At 55.0% G+C, this 20,372-nt stretch overlaps 1 protein-coding gene across 1 annotated transcript; it reads left to right on the top strand.

Moving 5' to 3' along the window:
* The first annotated feature begins 1,042 nt into the window (after window positions 1-1,042).
* Window positions 1,043-19,296, top strand: DRC7 (dynein regulatory complex subunit 7). The gene is made up of 16 exons (XM_079907818.1): window positions 1,043-1,265; window positions 1,682-1,856; window positions 2,893-3,018; window positions 3,713-3,907; window positions 5,627-5,782; window positions 6,622-6,840; window positions 9,325-9,453; window positions 12,071-12,143; window positions 13,006-13,134; window positions 13,324-13,452; window positions 14,466-14,686; window positions 15,679-15,894; window positions 16,618-16,926; window positions 17,805-17,999; window positions 18,591-18,730; window positions 18,824-19,296. The coding sequence occupies exons 1-16, from the start codon at window positions 1,069-1,071 to the stop codon at window positions 18,915-18,917; spliced, it is 2,703 nt and encodes a 900-aa protein (XP_079763944.1). The 5' UTR covers window positions 1,043-1,068; the 3' UTR covers window positions 18,918-19,296.
* Window positions 19,297-20,372: the final 1,076 nt, after the last annotated feature.

Genomic DNA, 20,372 nt, shown 5'->3' with positions numbered 1-20,372 from the left:
TGGGAAGGTCCTGAGAGCGGGAGCTTCTGTCCCTGTGGAGTTGGGATGTGTCATCCTCCCAGGACGTCACCTTCCCAACCTGGAAACTCTCTGAACCCCCTACTATTGGGATTCTATGGAGGCTTCCTCATGTAGGCTTGGTCAATTATTAATTCCATTTCCACTCTTCTCTCCTCTCTGAAGGATGGGGGAGGGGCTGAAAATTCCAAGCTTCTAATCACGGCTTGGTCTTTCTGGTGACATATCCCCATCCAGGAGCCATCCAGGGGCTCACCCAGAGTTGCCGCAATAGGAAAAAAGACGCGTCTGGTGTTCTTATCACTTCGGAAATTACAAGGGGACTGGATCTTTGGTCCACCATAGTGAGGCTGGGCTCTGAAAAGGGCTTCCCTAGGGCACACAAGCACATATGGTATTTCAGTGTGTCCCACCACACAGAGGTCCCCCACCCTGAGAGCTGACACAGGGCTTGGCCAGGAGAGTGAGGCTGTGTCACTCCCACCTGCCCCTTGTCCAGGTGCCTTAATGGCAGCCCCATTTTTGCCCTCTCTGTGTTCCAAGTTGGTGATGTTACCTCTTTTTTTTTTCTCTTCCTTACTATTATGAATAATTTTCTTATTTAAACTTACTGGACTTCATAAATATATTTAATAGGAAACTTCATAATACTACAGTTATCCATACAGCATTAACATCACCTGCCAGAAAGAGAAGGTCACTGGCAGAATAAATAAACAGAAAACAAAGCAAGGTTAGTAAGCCTGAGCTACCCGCTCCTGCGCTGACAATAGCTCTCAGTCTGTGACCTGCGCTGTCGGATTTAAAGGGCAATTTGCAAATGTCAGAAATGTGTTACAGGTGTGCTAGCACCACGTGGAGACTTTCTCCTTGATGGAAAGGAAGTTTAGGAGGGACTCGCCGCCTCCCTTCGTGATCTAAACCACCTAAAACCTCCGCCCAGGGACACAGGTGATGTTGGTGGCTCCTTCCTGGTCTGAAGTCGGCCACTCAGAGTGCATTTATTCCTCCTACAGAGACCTCATCTCTAGACAGTCGGAGACACAGCAGATGGAGGTCCTGAAGGAGAAAGTGGAGGAGGAAGAGGAGGCCGAGCGGGCCGAGCAGGCCGAGAGGGCCGAGAGGGCCAAGAAAATGATGAGGCCGATGGAGGTGCGGAAGGAGGACACCACCAGGACGCAGGAGATGCTCAGAGACCTGGAGAGGAAGCTGTCGGAGATTGAGGTCTCCATCCCGGAGAAGCCCTCGTGAGTGCCGGGGGTGGGGAAGGTGGGGGCTTTGGCCCAGCAGCCCCAGTGAGAGTCAGACCAGGGCCAGGCAGCAGGAGAGCCGGGCAGAATGGTGGTACCTGGGCTGGGAGGCAGGACCAGGACCTAGAAGGAGGTGGTTAGGGGTGAGGGCTGTGCTCTCAGGCTGCCTGGTCCAAGTCCCCACTCTGCCCCTCCCTAGCTGTGTGATCCTGGGCAAGTCACTCAAACTCTCTGTGCCTCATTTCCCTCATCTGTTTAAAAGGGCAGCTGATAAGAATGATACTTCCCTCCTAGGTAGTGGTGAGGATTTAATGAGGACGGGATAGAGCAAAGGCAGCTAAGGTGGATGGAGGGCTCCCTGTGTGCCAGGCCCAGCCTCACGCACACTGATGCCACCCCTCTTACGGACACAGGACTTTTACCAAGGATGCTATTGACACCTCCAAGCTGCCCCTTTCCTACCAAAGCAACACGCCCAAGGAGGAACACCTGCTGCAGGTGGCAGACAACTTCTCCCGCCAGTACAGCCATTTGTGCCCGGACCGCGTGCCCCTCTTCTTGTACCCAGTGAACGAGTGCAACGTGCCTGTAAGACTGGGCAGGGCCAGGGGCTGGAGAGCAGCGGGTGGAGGGAGGTGGGCCAGGCACAGACCTCTCGTGGGTCAACGCTTATATTTCAGGGGCAGCATAAACTCAAATGTCCACAGGCCCCAGCAGGCCCGCTGTGAGTCAGCCCTGGGGGCCTGTGGTGGCTTGGAGCCGGCACACCCCGCCTAAGGGGCAGCCAGACACGCAGTGCGGTCTCCGGCCCCCGAGGCCAGCCCTATGCAGGGAAAAGCTGAGAAATAAGACAAAATGGGCCAGGACCCAAGCGCTGGCCTCCTTCCTTCCCGCCCTGTGACCCAGGGCACATCCCTGAGTCTCTCCGGGCCTCAGTTTCCCCACCTGTAGATGGCATGGCAGGGGACGAATCCAAGCGTTGCAAAGCAGCAGCCCATAGGCTGACAGGGACTCACAGACTGTTTTATCTGGCCCACCTGGTGATTTTTCACCCTGGTATTAGCTGCCAGCATTTGAAACTCAGCCATTCCCGTCCAGATCCCTAGTCCCCTCTTCTCTGGATCTGGTAACCCCAGGCCTGCATCTGCCCTGCTGCCGTCAGTGGGGTCTGCACCGGGGCTGCCCCTTAGGTGGGGCCTTCCTCAAATTCACAGGGCGACCCCAGAGGCCTGGCCCCCAGCCCCAGGGTGGTCAAGACAGACCCAGCTCTGCTACTGACTGTGAACCTGAGCAGGTCAGCTCACCTCGCAGAGCCTCGGCTTCCTCATCGGTCAGCGGGACCTGCCTCACAGGGCTGTTGGGGGATCGGGGAGGTGGTGCAGGTCTGGCGGCACCGAGTGGGGCGGTGGTGATCACATCACTGCACCCCGGACAGCATGGGGTTATTCTAGATCTGGGGAGAAGGGCCTTGAGGGATCCCTTCCTCCAACTCCCAAGGCACCGAGGAGGAGCCTGAGGCCAGAGAGCCGTCGCCTCCCTACCCCGAGGCCGGCCTCCTGGGAGCACCATGGTCTCCTCCCGGGTGGAGCGCTCCCCCCAGGACCTGTGGTCTCTCCCTTTGCAGAAGTTCGTGAGCACGACCATCCGGCCCACACTGATGCCTTACCCTGAGCTCTACAACTGGGACACCTGCGCCCAGTTTGTCTCAGACTTCCTGTCCGCGGTGCCCTTGCCCGACCCCCTCAAGCCGGTAAGCACCACCTGGGGCTGCCATGAGGCCTGAGATGGGAAGCCAGGCGGGTCGGGAGAAGGAGGCTTGGCCAGCCTCAGGACACAGCCCATGAGTCTGTCTGGGCAGAGAGAGCCGCTTGCCTGAGGTCACACAGCCAGCCTGGTCCCCGGGCTCCCACCTCTTGGGCTGCTTTGCCTCTTTCTGCCTTCAGAGTCTTCCTTTCAGGACTTCGGGAGGTGGGGAAGGTGAGAGAGGGGAGGGCCTGCTGCCCATGGTCCAAGGTCACATCTCTGGGCTTCTGACCAGCTCAATCTCATTAAGAATGGAGGGAGGGAGATGAGGATACGTACACAGTGGAGAGCTGAGAAACAGAGAGAAGAGAAGGATGGAGGTAAAAGGTGAGGGTAACTCTGGAATAAAACCATAAAATGACCAATCAGAGAGCAACAGACCAGAAGCTTCTACATCCCAGACGGTCTTTCCCATCAGGAAGTCCATGGCCCCTTGCAATTCTAGGCAAACCTGGATTGCACTTTATGGACACGGGATCTGTGGTTTTCACCCCATTCTTAGCAGGCTCCCTAACCCGACAAAGGGGAGGAGCCCTGGTGGGGCCCAGCCGGCCCCCTGGCCCCGGCGCCCAGCCCTTGCTGAGCAGGGAGGGCGGGTGGGGGCAACCGAGTGGCTATGCTGACCAGCTGGCTGTGCCCAGCCCTCCTACCTGTACTCCTCGACCACGGTGCTCAAGTGCCAGGAGGGCAACTGCTTTGACTTCAGCACGCTGCTCTGCTCCATGCTCCTCGGCGCCGGCTACGATGCCTACTGCGTCTACGGCTATGGCTCGCAGGACCTGTGCCACATGGACCTGACTCGGGAGGTGTGCCCACTCACCGTGAAGCCCAAGGAGGTACGGCCGGGCTTATGCTGCCCTCAGCATCGCGCGAGACACGCCACCCTTAAAGCCACCTGTCCCTGCTGCTTCCGCCCCTGCCCCAGCTCCATCGCCAGGCAGCCCTTCAGGAGTTCATATTTCAAACCACTGATGGTTTCTCCATCTTTGGCATCTTAATACTCACAGCCCATTTCTCCAAACTGGCTGCTCCTCTCCCCTTGTTGTAACTCAGTTTCGGCTACTGTGTTCCCCGCATTTGTGAATGCCGTATGCCTGATACCTTAAGCCAAATTCTTCCAAATTTATCCTATGCATTTGATAAAAATCCATCCAGCCATTTTCATATAAGGAAAATGCAGACAAACAGACAGACGTTTACTTCTTTTTATTTCCCCCTCCCAGGTAAAAAGGACCTCTTAACAGTACGGAATTCACCAGCCCTCCAGCAGCTGGTGGTTGTGTTTTTATATCAGTTGACTGAGAGCACCGTAATGACCCGAGGCTGCTGTGAACACAACACTCTTAAGTGAATTTAACTGTGGGAATCATAAAAGCATCTCTTTGCATTTGGAAAATAGCCATACTACTGGCAGGAAATGCTTTTCATGAACTGGATTGATTCCAGGACTCTGTGATCGGGGTCAAGCCCCAGCGGGTGTCTGCAGCTCAGGGCAGAGGATCCAGGGGCCTGGAGCATCCGGCGTGATGCACATGCACCTGTGTTACACCTGTGTGAGCACCTGGGGCCCCCGGGGCTGCAGTCTGGCGGAGAAGGAGGGGGAGGTACCAGGTGAGAGCCCTGCCTGCTCTCTCAGGGCCACCTCCCCAAGAAGGATGGAATAAAAAAGCTCCATCACTGCTTTTGGCTCCAAAGGCCTGAGAACTCACATACGGGCCTCTTAGCCCAAATTTTAATTATGAAAATGATATCAATAGCTAATGGATGCTGAGAGCGTTCCAGTCTATAAACAACTCACATGTCCATTGACTTGGTTGCTCCTCTCAATAGCGCTGCGTGGTAGGAATTATCACTTCTCTTTTACAGATGAGTGTGTCGAGATGAAACAATTTTTGTGACCAAAGTCACGTAGCTGGTAACTGGGGACCTGGGAGCTAAGGCCCAGTCTGTCTGACTCTAAACCATGGAGATTCACTATTTATTCCTCATAATAGGCCCCCTTATGCAGCCTCTGTGGTGTCCTTTCCTGGACATTTTTCTTGCCACCTAGCACACATTTGTATACACGTGCGCACTCATGCGCGCGCGCACACACACACACAAACGCACACACACGAAGGCTTTGTTCTCTTTCCTAGCCCAGTAAACTCTCACTTCAAGTCAACATATGAAATCCTGCAGTGACAAAATCTGGAAAATCTGACTCCGGGCAATTTGTCCCACTTTCTAGATCAGATCCAGATCGAGCTAGTCTAGGCCGTGGGAAATGAAGAGGGGAAATCGCATTTCCTGAGCTCCTGCCCGGATGGGCAGCTCAGACGGACATTTTCCTGTCTTTACTTGTCAGAATAACTCTGGGGAAAATGTTCTCATTATTCTCAGTGACTTTTACAGAAGAGCCTGTGGGTAGGGAAGTGGGAGGACTGGCCCATGGTCACAGGTCTGGAGCTGAGGCTCTTTCTACGTTCAGGGTCAGAAAGCCAGCAGGCTCCGGGAGCAGCTGTGCAGGCGGGCCACGAAGGGCTGCTGACCCTTTTTCTCTTGTTGGATGACAGATGGTCAAGGAGGAGGAAAAGGCACCACCTAAGAAGTACGCCGTCAAACCGCCCAGGGACCTGACAAGCAGGTTTGAGCGGGAGCAGGAGATAAAAAGGCAGGAGGGAGTCAAGGCCGAGGAGGAGAAGCGGCTGAAGCAGGGGGAGCGCCTCGCGGTGGGTCCACCATCCTCAGCCCTCAACCCTTGAACTCAGCTCCAGAGGGGGGGTTGCTGGGAATGGGGAAACAGACACGGATCACGAAGGGATGTGTTTATGGGCCCCCAGGTCCAAATCCCCTCCTCCAACCTTCCACCACCCCCCACCTCTGCCCGGCCTTGTGGGAATCCCCAGTGTAGTCAGCCAGCTTCTGGTGACAGAGTTCTAACATCAGACAGCTCTGCCGCCTGAAGCAACTCATTTTATGCTGTGCAGTTCTGGTGTCCTTGTTCAGACTCTCACTGAAGATTTACCTACATACACTCTACATCCATTCTCCCATCCTTCCTTCCATCCGTCCATCCTCCAATCTCTCCTTCTATCCACCCACACTCTCATCATCCCTCTCACCTATTTTTCCTCCCTCCCTTCTTTCCTTTCCTTCCATATAGTATTTACTGAGGGTCTACTCTTGTCCGGGCCCTGGGGATGCAATAATGAACGTGGCACAGTGACCCTTTGCCCAGAGGGATGCAGACAATGAAGCCACATGGTGTCCCTCTATCTTTCTTTGGATGAAATCTCACCCAGAATCACAACATGGAAAGACAGTAAATCCCAGATACCCTAGAGCTCTAAAAGGTCAAGTTTGTAAACCACAGGTCAAGTCAGATCCTCCAATTTATTGATAAGAAGATGGGTTCAGAGGTGGGGTGATGTCCTTAAGGCCACAAAGCCAGCCAAGAGCGCAGTGTGGATCAGCATTCAGTTCTCTCGCCAGTTCCCCAGCCCCAGGGGGCCCCTGATGGCCCCCTTCCCATCCATCTGGCTCATGGTCACCCACCTTTTCCATGCAGGAGCAGGAGAGTGCAAAGACCGACCCCCTGCATGGCCTGCGGGTACACTCCTGGGTCCTGGTGTTGTCGGGGAAACGCGAGGTGCCCGAGAGCTTTTTCATTGACCCGTTCACTGCACGCAGCTACAGCACCCAAGACGACCACTTCCTGGGAATAGAGAGCCTCTGGAACCACAAGAACTACTGGGTCAACATGCAGGACTGTTGGAACTGCTGCAAGGTGCTGGGCGGGGCCTGGGCGGGTATGGCTGGCACAGTGGGTGAAGGCAGGTGTGACCTGTGGGGAGATCTGGCCACCAGGCCAGGAGGGCTTTGGACTTTCCCTGTAGCTGAGTGCCCAGGGCCCACTCCTTTGCCCATACATAATCGTTTCAATATGATTATTGTCGCTCTTTTGGTTTGTATATTCTTATAAAATGTGGATTGTTAGTTCATCTGATTTTTTTAAAATGTTGCATTGAAGTGCAATACACACGCAGGAAAGTGCACTCATCCTACGCGTCCAGCTCAATGAATTTCCATACATACATACGTATAAAAAACTCAGTGCCATTTACAGAAGTTGAAAATACGTGCACACAGTTGGAGGGAGGTTGTAACTGGATACCAGGGGACTTTCTGGGGTCTGGACAATGTTCTGTTTCTTGATCCGGGGGCAGGGAACCTGGGTGCACCCAATTTATGGAAATTCATTGAGCTGTATGCAAATAAAAAGAGAGACAGGCTCCAGGCACCAAGTCCTGTGCTCTTTTGTTATTTCCAAGGTCCTCCATTTACAACCAGGCCAGTTTCCCAAAGGTAGGTCCTGGGCCCCTCGCCCCCTATACCGAAGTGAACATCTCCAAGGGACTGCTGTCGCCCCCGTGTGGGAGGCGGGCAGATTTGATACACATTCAGATGCACCTGCCTTCAGCAAAGGAGACACAGCCAGCCCCCAGCCTCCCTGAGCCCCTGAGTCCAGGGTGGCTCGGTCCTCAACGACCTCACAGGGTTGTGGAAAATAACATTCGGTAGGTGCTTAGAATAATCTCATGCTGTTCAGTAAAGGTTAGCTAGCGTTACTGTCATTTTAGAGAAAGAACGTCTTCCTCACCACACAGATGGGGCAGAGCCCAGACCACCTCCGCCAGAGCCCAAGCTCATAGCCGCCACGGTGGTCAGAGCCCTCTGAGGGATAACAGCCCTTCGCAGGCCGCTGCAGTCCTCCTTTGGCCCTCTTCTGGGTGGAAGTTCCTTCAGCCTCCCCCCAGCACACCCTGTACCAGTGCCAGGTGGAGGAAATTTATATCAGGGATAATAGAAGTAATGAGATGAAGATGGAAGGGTGGCCTGGTGGGAAAGTGAGGCCAGAGGGGCAGTACTGCATCACCAAGTGAGGGCACGAAGAAAGAGACCGTGACACTGGCTGTCACTTTTACTGCCCCATGAGCACAGGAGTGGTTGCTTTGTTCCTTCAAAGAACCTTGATATTTTTTCTTCCTAATTTATTTTTTGGCCACGCCACGTGGCATGTGGGATCTTAGTTCCCTGACCACGTATTGAAACCGCGCCCCCATCATTGGAAGCGCGGAGTCTTAATCACTGGACCGCCAGGGAAGTCCCCTTCAAAGAACCCTGAAATGGCCTTGGAGTGAGGCACCACTCAGAGACTGGGATGTCGTAGTTGTCCCTTCGTTTATGCTTTTCCTATAGAGATAGAACTTTAAGATAAAGCAGCAAAACATCTAACTACCGCTTACTACTTACAAAAGTGACAGAATGGGGAATTCCCTGGCTGTCCAGTGGTTGGGACTCCGAGCTTTCATTACTGAGGGCCCGGGTTCAATCCCTGGTCGGGGAACTAAGATCCCACAAGCCCCACGGTGCAGCCAAAAAAAAAAAAGTGACAGAATGGAGGACATGATTTTAAGAAATTCAAACGTCTGTGTAATTTGATTCCTCTCCACGAAGCCTGGACTATTGGCTCTTAAATCTACAAGCAGTTCTTTCCCTCACTACCCTCCCCCATCGTGTACCCCTCCCACCTCCCAGCAGAGCCCTCCAGGACTCAGGACAGTGAGGACTATAGCATTAGGACTGGTGTCAGCGGAGCTTCATGTTGAAACCATTGTGGGCAGCTTCCATCTTGGAGTTGGGAGCGGGGGCACACCACCCCGGGGAGGTAGACGGGGACATGGTGCTCCCCACCTGCTGGGAGTTATTTGGCAGGTGAGCCCAGGCTCAGGTGGGCTGGACTGAAAATAGGTGAAGGACCCACACCAGGGGAGAGAAATTCGCACTTCCCTCTTCTGCGTGCATGTCTAGTTCCCTTCCTGCTGGCACGGGGTGAGAAAGATGAACCTGCCATTTCCCTGCCTGTACAATCTCTCTGGCTTGCGTTTGCTCTAAACACTGCCCGGGTGCCGCTCTCCCCCGACAATGTAGACTGACCTCCACATCCAGGCCATCCCAGGCCAGAGAGTTTCCAAGTCTCTCACAGAGACCAACACAGGAAGGGAGTCCCAGCCCCCCTGGGGCCTCGGTCTCCCTGCGGGGATGAGGAGGGCAGGTGTGGACGCTCAGAGGCGGCCTGGAGCCACATTCTGCCCCCCTGAGACCCAGCCTGGTGCCTTCTCCCCCTGGGCGTGGCTGTTCCCTGCCCCCCATGGAGCAGGAGGGGGCGTGGCGACTGTGGAGGGCTCTCAGCGATCCCCTCCTCCACCAGGACCTGGTCTTTGACCTGGGAGACCCTGTGAGGTGGGAGTACCTGCTCTTGGAGACTGACAAGCCTCTCCTGTCCCTGACTGAGGAGGAGGACGACGGGATGAACGATGACGATGATGTGGAAAATCTGGTGAGCCTCTGAGGGCTGGAGGCCGGGGAGTGGAGGGGACTCGACAACCTGTCTTGCTTCGGGCCAGCCTGACACATGTCCCCGCCACGTGTATGGGTATGGCGTGGGGGGCAGTCCACATAGACCAATTATAGATTCCTCAAAGCAGAAGGGCCTGGGCCATGCCCTCGTTTTACAGGTGGGCAGACTGAGGCCCAGACAGGTCCAGTGACCTGCCCAGGACCCCCCAGTGGTGCAGGGGAGGGCTGGGACTTGCATTCAGGGGTTGCCCTGCGCCTAGCGAACATGCCCCTTGGAGGAGGGCGATAAGACCCTCTCCACAAGCCAGGGGAGCCCCAGGGCCAGCCATTCCTCACATCCAGGCCTTTCCTGCGTGGTCACCATGATCCTCCACACACACTTCCAGGCCTTTCTTGTCCATCCAGTCAGCCCTTCTGACGGGCATTGGCCTTGTCATCTCTGATCTCCTAGTCAGGGGCCGTCAGGCAGGTCTGCATGAGGCCCTGTGCGTGGAAGTCAGGAGTCCAGAGGCCTTCACTATTGGCTCTGACATCTTGGGCAAACTTCCTAAATGTTGGAAGCTTCAGTTTCAGCGTCTGCATGTGAAATGGGGGAGTGGGGTTGGTTACATTCATGGTAGTAATAAGTGATGTATTCATTTGCTAGAATTGCCAAAACAAAGCACCACAGACTGGGTGGCTTAAGCAATAGGAATTTATTTTCTCACAGCCCTGGAGACTGGAAGTCAAGGTGTCGGCAGGGTTGGTTTCTCCCTGGCTTGTAGAGGGTGCCTTCTCCCTGGGTCCTCAGCCTCTTCCCTCTGTGCGTGTCTATGTTTTAATCTCCTCTTCTTATAAGGACACCAGTCATATTGGATTAGGGCCCAACCTAATGACCTTAGTTTAACTTAATTACCTCTTTAAAGATCCTATCTCCAGGGACTTCCCTGGTGGTGCAGTGGTTAAGAATCCACCTGCCAATGCAGGGGACACGGGTTTGAGACCTGGTCCGGGAAGATCCCACATGCCGCGGAGCAACTAAGCCCGTGTGCCACAACTGCTGAAGCCCGCGCACCTAGAGCCTGTGCTCCGCAGCAAGAGAGGCCACTGCAATGAGAAGCCTGTGCACCACAGCGAAGAGTAGCCCCTGCTCGCCGCAACAGCCCGCACGCAGCAATGCTGCCAAAAATAAGTGTTTATTAAAAAAAATAGAAAAAAAAAGATCGTATCTCCAAATATAGTCACATTCTGGGGTGCTGGGTGTTAGGACATGTGAATTTTGAGGGGACACAATTCAGCCCATAGGTAACACGCATATGCCCCTTTCTCAGTGCCAGTAGGTGCTTAACTTAAATTAACTTGTCTAAGTCTTCACAACTACCTGGTGAGGTGGGTGCTAGTATTATCATGTCCCATTTTACTGATAGGAAGACTTACACACAGAGGGGTGAAGTAACGTACCCACGTTACACAGGCAGTAAGTGACAGAACTAGGATTTGAACCTGGGATTTGACAGTCTGGCTCCCAAGGCTGGGTTCTCAAAAGTGGTTCTGTTCTACCTCCTGGGACTGGTTGAGGACAAAGTGAGACCACTGGTGTGATGTGCTTGGCATAGCTGTGTAGACCCACCTGCACATGGTGTTGAGTGTTGCCAGCGTCCTCATGTCTGGAGACCAGAGAGCCTCCTCCCCTGTGCAGTAAATCCTGGGGCACTGGCGCCCCCTGCTGGCCTCAAAATGTGAACAGATTAGCTGAGCAGGTGTCAGAGGTCTGAGCAATTTGGTGGGGAGAAAAGTTTTAAATTGAGGACCATTTGTCTAGACCAGGCCTTATTTGCCAGATGGGGAAACTAGGCTCAAAAAGAAAAATAATAAGGGCAGCCAGGCAGTGTCCCAAACCCTTATGTACATTTATCAGTCAATCCTCCCAGGGGGTTCAGTTTACAGTTAGAAAACTGAGGCTTAGGGGTCCTGGGCAAGTCCCTTAACTGCTTTGAGTCTCAGTTTGTTTGTTTAATTTAATTAATTTATTTATTTGTGGCTGTGTTGGGTCTTCGTTTCTGTGCGAGGGCTTTCTCTAGTTGCGGCAAGTGGGGGCCACTCTTCATCGCGGTGCGCGGGCCTCTCACTATCGCGGCCTCTCTTGTTGCGGAGCACAGGCTCCAGACACGCAGGCTCAGTAGTTGTGGCTAATGGGCCCAGTTGCTCCGCGGCATGTGTGATCCTCCCAGACTAGGGCTCGAACCCGCGTCCCCTGCACTGGCAGGCAGACTCTCAACCACAGCGCCACCAGGGAAGCCCGAGCCTCAGTTTTAATGAAGGGCCTGTGGCTTTCCTCATGCCTCTGTTGACAGAGGGAAGGTGGGGCATGCAGGGCAGGGTGTTGCTGTCCTCGCCGGGCACCAGGTGGGTACAGGGAGGAGCTGACTCCTCCTCTCTCCCCCCTGTCTCGGGTCAAGCCAGGTCAGAACTGCTCGAGACCTCTGGGCTCCCCTGGGGGAGCTGACGAGCCACCCCAGCTTGGCCCTGGGGGATGAGGCAGAGGCTCTGACCGTAACTTCGGGTCCACGGCCCAGCCCTGATCAGAACCACCACCCCACCCCCACTTCTCCCAACAGGGCAAGGAGGATGAGGATAAGAGCTTCGACATGCCGTGCTCGTGGGTGGAGCAGATTGAGATCTCCCCAGAAGGTATTGCACTTTCACTCGTTTCCGGGCTTCTGGGGATGTCTGTGGCAACAACTAGACAGGGGGATACCAGCAGAGGCTGCCTTGGTCCCTCATTTCCACCCCCATGGCCTGCTTTCTGCTGCAACCTCTTCATTTTTTCCTTCTCAACATACGCACTCAGCTCTGCAGCCTGGGGCCTGACCCCAGTCTGGCATACAGGACAGGGCTCAGTTAACCCAGCCGGGATGATGGAGTGTGGCCGGTGATGGAGGACCGAGGACCAGGACACAGCTGTTCCCATCCCTCACCCCACTCTGCCAGGAGGAGACTGTGCACAGTACCCAGAGGGCACAGGGGGTCTCAGGACCAAGAAGGGGCAGGCAGGGAAAGCAGGGGGACAGGCACGCTTGTGCCCATGCCAACCTCTGCTGGCTGCTGAGGCTCCCGTGGGGGAGTGCCTAGACCCATGGGGAGGGCCCAGGCCACCCCAACAGGGTAGAAGGGCTAAAGAGGGTGTCATGGGAACCCAGGGGGTTGGAGGCTGGGGGGGGGGGCAGAAAGGGCTTCTGGGAGGAGAGGTCATGGGAACTAAGTTTTAAGGGATCAGAATAAGTCAGCCCAGTAAGGGCAGGAGGGGATGGTGTTTCCAGCCAAGGCCTGGCAGTGAGAGTGTGGTGTGGTCAGGCTCAAGCTGAGATCTCGTCCGGGGCAGGAGCCACCCTGGTGACTCTTCCTGTGCCTCCATGGAGCAGGTTTGAGGGCTGGAGGCGCCTTGCAGACAGCACAGTGCACAGAGGCTGACGAGTGGCTGGGGGCTGGGGGAGCTGGCCCTCCCTTCCCCTGATCTGGGGAGGAAGGACCCCAACCCACTCTGTGTCTGCAGCGTTCGAGACCCGCTGCCCAAACGGGAAGAAGGTGATACAGTACAAGAGGGCAAGGCTGGAGAAGTGGGCCCCGTACCTCAACAACAACGGCCTTGTGTGCCGCCTCACCACCTACGAGGACTTGCAGTGTAAGGGGGCAGCCCTGGCTGCGGGGAGCAGGAGAGCTGGGTCCCCCAACAGGCCACGTGACCTCGGTCATGTCACTGCCCCTCTCTTGGTGTGAGTGTGGGCCCTGCTGGCCTCCGTGTGCCGGGAGCGGTGGCATGGAGGCTGAGGGAGCTGGCCTGGCTGCTTCAAGCACGCATTGGGGCCTACAGGTACCAAGATTTTGGAGATAAAGGAGTGGTTCCAGAACCGGAAGGATATGCTGGAGCTGAAGCACATAAACAAGGTCACGGGCCTGAACATCGACTACTTCAAGCCGGGCCACCCCCAGGCTCTGCGTGGTGCGTAGACCCCACTGCTAGGCCAGCTAGGTGCCCAGGTTGGGGGCCTCACGTGCTCCTTAGAGCAGCCTCCCTGCAGCTGGCATGTAGTGGGAGGAACCAGCATTCACGTATTGACAGGGTTCTTGGGCGGCAAGCAACAGAAAGGGCCTCTTCCTCCCTAGGCAAAGCAGACACATGGGAGGTAAGGGGAAACACAGAAAATCCGAGGAAACGTTGACGGGTTTCTTCCAGGAAAGGCAAAGCAGGGCCGCAGCCTATGCTGTGGCTGGGATCGGGCATCCAGTGGGGGCCACATTTACAGGGGTTAGGATGCTGAGCAAGAAAACCAACAAGTGTCCCCACAAGACTGATGCAGAGGGCAGAAGTATGGAGGTGCAGACACGGCCACGAGCCCAGGAGGCTGGGAAGGGAGGGAAGAACACGTCCTGGGAATTCACAACCTGATCCAAGAATTCACAAAGGAAAAACATAGGGTCAATATACATCTAAAAACATGACCAACCTTGCTTGGTGGTTGAAATTTTAAAAAAAGAAAGAAAGAAAGAAAGAGAGAGAGAGGGAGGGAGGGAGGGAGGGAGAGAGAGAGAGAGAAAGAAACTAAATCAATAAGGGACCATCTTACAACCCTTATGTTGGCAAAGATGAAAAAAAAATGGTCCTACCAGGTGTGAGCAAGTGAATCCCTGTCACTGCTGGTATGACAGCAAACTGGCGCAACTTTTCTGGAGAGCAGTTGGGCAAAACAATCAATAATAGCTTTAAAATATGTAGGCTTTTTGACCAGCAGTTCTACTGCTCAGCAAATAGCAGTCAAGGACAAAAAATGCAAACTGCAGACGTTCATCATGGTGTTGATCATAGCAAAAAAGTTGGAAGCAGCCTGAATACCCAGCACTAGGGCACTGGTTACGTACTAACGCTCCTCCCTGGGGCCAGGGGCCGGGTTATCAAGCCAGGGGCCAGAGCTCCTAGTGCTCAGCCAGCCCTCTCCGCGGCCCCTCCCCCGGCAGCGCACTCATACACGTCCATGCAACCCGAGATGGACCGCGTCATGGAGTTTTATGAAACGGCCCGCGTGGACGGCCTGATCAAACGGGAGGAGACGCCCAGGACAATGACGGAGTACTACCAAGGGCGGCCCGACCTCCTCTCCTACCGCCATGTCAATTTCGGGCCCCGGATCAAGAAGTTGTCTCTGAACAGTGCAGAGTCAAACCCCCGGCCCGTGGTGGTGAGCACTCGCTGGGACTGGGGACAGGGTGCCCGCCCCCTCTGGTGGGCCAAGATTACCCCTGGAGGCGAACAGCCCTGACTCCCTCCAGGGAAACTTCTTTACTGAGCGACCTTTCCAGTTTTACCAAACACACAGTCTCAGGTCTGTCCGATGCCAGATGGTGCCCTCAGCCGCTGGGCCAGGGAGGTATTATTTCCTTACTGTTATAAAAAATACACACTTGTGGGCTTCCCTGGTGGCGCAGTGGTTGAGGGTCCGCCTGCCGATGCAGGGGACACGGGTTCGTGCCCCGGTCCGGGAGGATCCCACATGCCGCGGAGCGGCTGGGCCCGTGAGTCATGGCCGCTGAGCCTGCGCGTCCAGAGCCTGTGCTCCGCAACGGGAAAGGCCACAACAGTGAGAGGCCCGCGTACCGCAAAAAAAAAAAAAAAAAAACACACTCGTGACTAAACATGTAGAAAACATGTAAAAATGTAAAAAGTAAAAATATCTCAGAATGCCAATTCTCAGATATTACCACATATTAATAGGTTTGGTTTTGAGAATCTTTTCTAACTTAAGATTTGTATGCGTGTGTGTGTATATAGGTAGAATTCCTGTATCACCCTCTTAACATTAAAATGTGAGATTTTTTTCTCCATATCATTACAAATTATTTGCAACCTATGTTTAATGTCTGAATAGCAAAGAAGCTCTTTCTAGCAGTAAGGGATGTCTAGCTGTAGAGCAGGCTGCCTGCAAAGGTGGTGAGCTCCCCATCTTGTGGAGGGAGCTAGAGAAGAAATCCAGCACCATCCAGGGCTGGAGTGGCCAGACACCGAGAACCCCTGGGGCCTTGAGATCCATTGTTTAGCTGGGAGGGGCTGTTCCACATGACCCCCCAAATGACCCCAGACCCCAGCATCCCTGAGTGTCCTTTGCTGCTGTCGTCAGCTCAGGCACAGAAATCCCTTCCCACCTCCCATCCTACGCATGTTCTGTCCTGCCAGAAAATCACAGAGCGATTCTGCCGCAACCCTGCGAAGCCTGCAGATGAAGACGTGGCAGAGCGCGTGTTTCTGTTGCTGGATGAGCGCATCCAGCTGCGCTATCACTGCCGCGAGGACCACCTCACGGCCTCCAAGCGTGAGTTCCTGTGGCGCACGGAGGGGGACAGCAAGGGCAACAAGATCATCATGACGCCTGACATGTGTCTCAGCTTTGAGGTACGCCTGGGGGCCGTGGCGGGCAGGGGCAGGTGGGGGTGGGGTGAGGAGAGTGCCCTGGGGCCCTCTGTCCTGTCCCAGCAACTTGGGAGAACTGGGATAGAAAGTCCTGGTTCCCAGCCTGGAAATTCATCTCTGCCCCTTGGGAACATCAAGAGCTCCCATGTGGGATACTTCTCTTTGAGTGCCTCTGAAAATCTTCCTCTTTTCCACCAAGAAAGACAACCCAGCTGGCCTCCACTGCTCATTGTCCCTGCCCCCTAGTCCTGGGCGAGAGCAGATCCTGGGACCAAGGCTGTAGTAGATCTCACCACCTCCACGGGGCTGGTTTTCCTGGTTCAGATTCTCACTCTCCTGGCACATTCCTTAGCCCCTCTGAGTCTCCAGTCCCTCTTTTATTATTAGCTGTGTTTTTATAGATGAAGAAACAGGCCCAGGGAGGGCAATTCCCTGGCAGTCCCAGTGGTTAGGATGCTGCGCTTCCACTGCTGGGGGTACAGATTCGATCCCTGGTCGGGGAACTAAGATCCCTCATGCCACGGCACAAAAAAAGAAAAGAAAAGAAAAGAAAGAAACAGGCCCAGAGAGGTTAAGCAACTTCCTTGAGGTTGCACAGCTAGAAAAATGGCAGGGGAAGATTTGAACCCAGGAGGTCTGGCTCCAGAATCTGCCTACAACCCCAGCCATTGCTGCTTCTCCGTGTCACTGTGGTGGTTGTTCCAGGTGGAGCCCATGGAGCACACCAAGAAGCTTCTCTACCAGTACGAGGCCATGATGAAGCTGAAGAACGAGGAGAAGTTGGCCAGGCATCAGGCTTGGGAGTCAGAGCTGGAGGTCGGGTCCCAGGGGAGAGTGGGCAGATGGGAGGTGGCAGGGGTGGGGGTGTGTCTTCACCACGTCCGCCCCCACTTCCCAATTCAGGTGCTGGAGATTCTGAAGCTTCGGGAGGAAGAGGAGGCGGCGCATGTGCTGACCATCTCCATCTACGACACCAAGCGCAACGAGAAGAGCAAGGAGTATCGGGAGGCCATGGTGAGCCTTGCTCCCTGGCCCTGGCTTTCCCTGACCCCTCCCCCAGCCACACTCCCTGGCCTCCAGGGTGCTGATGATCAGGGATTCTTTCGGAAAGCCCTTTATAGGGGATGAAGTTATCGACACCATGGTGGTCGTCCTTGCTGCTGAGCTGACCATTTCCATGCGTCACCCCAGAGAGCACTCAGGATGCAAGCCAAGTCTCCCCCACTTCCAGGGGCTGTGGCCAAGCCAAGACCTCTACTGCACGAGGAAAGAATGAAATTTGTGTGCCCACCTCCACCTGGGGCTCCCCTGGAGGTCGCGGCCTGGCCCAGTAGCTCTCACAGCTGACTCTGGCCTCAGGCCTGAGTTATCCGACCCCTGCGCGTAGGGCGTTCACGTTACCGCCTCAGGTTGCAAGACCCAGCTTGGTTTTCGAGGCCAGCTTCTAAATCCCCTTCACTAACCAATTGGTTGAGGTTGGCGAGACAGGACAGGGCATCAGATGTCTGGTTCTCAGACTCCCAGGGCTGGGCATTGGCCCCCACATCTCCAACTTCACTGGCCCCTGGCTGCCAACACAGGACATAGATAAGGCCCCAGGGTGGAAGAGAAAAAGGGACTCACCAGCAGTTTTTGATTTAACATCATTAACAACCACTCTTTATTACCACTTACTGAGCAAGCATCTGCTGAGTGCTGGGTATGTTCTGGGGCTCAAGTAGAGACACGTGAATTCACGTGAGACACGAGAGTTGGCTGTTACCAATAATCGCGGCTACAAGAGACAGCACAGGCCCCTCGGAGGCCTCAAGCACTTCTGGGTTTGAGGCCTGGTTTTGTGCGGTCACATGTTGATGAAGAGGACCCCCCCCCCTCCGGCCCCCTCTCCACAGGAGCGCATGATGCTCGAGGAGCACCTGTGGCAGGCGGAGGCCCAGCTGGACTACCTGGCCCCGTTTCTGGCACAGCTCCCACCGGGAGAGAAGCTGACACGCTGGCAGGCCGTGCGCCTCAAGGATGAGTGCCTCAGTGACTTCAAGCAGCGGCTCATCGACAAGGCCAACCTCATCCAGGCCCGGTTTGAAAAGGTGCTGCCAGGGCCCTGGCAGGGGAGGGGACCTCAGCGTCCTCAACCAGAAAACGGGCCCAGGGCTGTTTGCTCACCATCTCAGACTTGTGAGGGACTAATCGGGGCAGGGGGAGGATGTCAGTGCTTGGGGTGTCCAGATGACCGAGTTGTCCTTCCTCACACTTGTTCATTGGGTGGAAGGGTGGATGGAGGGAGGGAGGGAGTGGTGGGTGGATGGATGGAGCCTTATAACAGCTCCTAGTCCTTGACCCATTTCTGTTGGTCAGGTACACACCACACAGTTCCCATGCATTCTCTTAACTTAAGCTTCAAAGAGCTCTGTGGTGGGGGGGTGGGTTTTGCAGACAACAAATTGGAAGCTCTGAAAATGTACCTTGACCAGAGTCACATGACTCTCAGTCTTGACCCCTGCTCTAACCTCGTGGACATGATATCCCTCTAAACAAGACCCCAGTGGCTCCAGGCCTGTGCTTCTCTGGCTCCTGTCAGTAGGGGTAGCGGGTCCGACCCTTGTAGGGATTTCAGCCTGCAGCCTGGCTAAGAGTCAGTCGTCATCAGCCCTCCTGCTCTCTCTTCCCTGTGCCCACAGGAGACCCAGGAGCTGCAAAAGCAGCAGCAGTGGTATCAGGAGAACCAGGTGACCCTGACGCCCGAGGATGAAGACTTGTACCTGAGTTACTGCTCTCAGGCCATGTTCCGCATCCGCATCCTGGAGCAGCGGCTCAATCGGTGAGGAGACGGAGGAGCGGAGAGGACCCACTAGGAGCCTTGAGCACTAGCTTTGTAAGCCTTTACCACCTCTCATTCCTCCCCTGATTTCAGACACAAGGAGCTGGCCCCACTGAAGTACCTGGCTCTGGAGGAAAAGCTCTACAAGGACCCACGCCTGGTGGAGTTACTGAAAGTCTTTGTTTGATGCTTCTCAGTCCCCACACCTGTGGTCCTTTGCCCCTCCTGAGACCTCAGTGAAGCTGCCAGAGAAAGAAACCTCCCCCAAAGCCTGGCCCACGTGCTCCCTATGCCCAGCTAATGACCATCCACTTGGGCACCTGGCCTCGCTGCTGCACCACCTCCCTGCAGCCATCTGTTCCTGCTTCTCCTGATTTTCCTGTAAATAAACACTTGCAATTTGCCATTTGTACCTCATGGTTCACGGGCCCCAGCACCAGCCTTTTTCTCCTTCCCTTCTTTATCTATGGCCTGGGACCACCTTTACAAGGCTTATTTAATACAGCAATGCCATCCCCATTTCACAGATGGCTAATTAGTGGCTGATAAGAAGAGGCGCTGGGATCCAGTCCCTTGCAGTGTAGCGTCAAGACCCCAAGTTCTGGGGCACACACCTTGGGCTTGCCATTCCCGCTCTGTGAGCTGGGCCACCCTAGCCATGGTGGTGATGGTGGTGGTGGTGGTGGTGGTGGTGGTGGTGGTGGTGGTGGTGGTGGTGGGTATGCGATGACCCTCATTTTGCAGACAAGAAACTGAAAGCTCTGAAAATACACCTTGTCCAGAGTATGTGTCTAAGTCTTAACCCCAGCTCTGACCTCATGGGCATGATATCCCTCTAAACATGGTTCCAGTGGCTCCCTCCCAAGACATTTTTGTGACCCCTGCCTCTGTTCCTCTGACTTCCGTGGGTAGCGGCCCCAATTCACGGCGGGTCACGACCCTTCCCTCAGCCCACTCCACCCACGAGTCCCAAACGAAGTCGGCCTTTCTCGGGTTCCAGGTTGGTGGTCCGCCTAAGGGTTCAGCCGACTCATCCATTCATTGAGGCCGAGGCCGTAGGGGCTTCCCTCCAGGGTTCCACGACTGACTCGGACCCGGAATCAGACTCCGTTTCCCTCTACGCCTCCTGTGGGGGATTCAAGCCGGCGTTCGAGCCAGGGAGGGGCGTCAAAGTCTTCAGAGCACGGAAACGCCGCCCACGAGCAAAGGTAAGAAATAGGAATTACCGCAAAGTGCTGACTAAGGCCTCGTCCCCGCTTCGCTCCAATCCAAGATGGAAGGTCCGAGGCGTCACGCTGCTCCCGAGGTCCCGTTCCCATTGGCTATCCTGGAATTGGTTTTCCAATAATGCGGACGCTGATTGGTCAACCCAGGACGGTTGCTAAAGGGATTGGCGCAGCAGCCCTTGGAGGGCGTCTCAAATTTTGAAAATGCAAACTAGGTTCGCGGAAGAGATGGAAAGGGGAGGGCAGGGAAATCTTGAGGCGGAGGCGGGATCAAGGACGCGGCAGCTCGCATTGGTTCATTAGAGGCCGAGGGGCGGCTCTTGAACACTCCTTCCTCGTGATTAGTCCAATTCAGGAAAAGGGGGAGGGCACTAAGGAAAAGCGGCAGAAGCGCCTGCTTCTATTGGTCAAGCCCG

This window comes from Stenella coeruleoalba (assembly GCF_951394435.1).
Source record: "Stenella coeruleoalba genome assembly, chromosome: 20".
NCBI classification, from domain to species: domain Eukaryota; kingdom Metazoa; phylum Chordata; class Mammalia; order Artiodactyla; family Delphinidae; genus Stenella; species Stenella coeruleoalba.
Note: the sequence above shows the minus strand (reverse complement) of the source record. Positions and strands in the feature narration are given on the sequence as shown.

Coding starts and splice junctions, on each gene's coding strand:
- DRC7 (XM_079907818.1), top strand. CDS start 1,069: ATGGAGGTCCTGAAGGAGAAAGTGGAGGAGGAAGAGGAGGCCGAGCGG. Junction 6,841..9,324: donor ACTGTTGGAACTGCTGCAAG/GTGCTGGGCGGG, acceptor CTCCTCCACCAG/GACCTGGTCTTTGACCTGGG. Junction 15,895..16,617: donor ACATGTGTCTCAGCTTTGAG/GTACGCCTGGGG, acceptor TGGTTGTTCCAG/GTGGAGCCCATGGAGCACAC.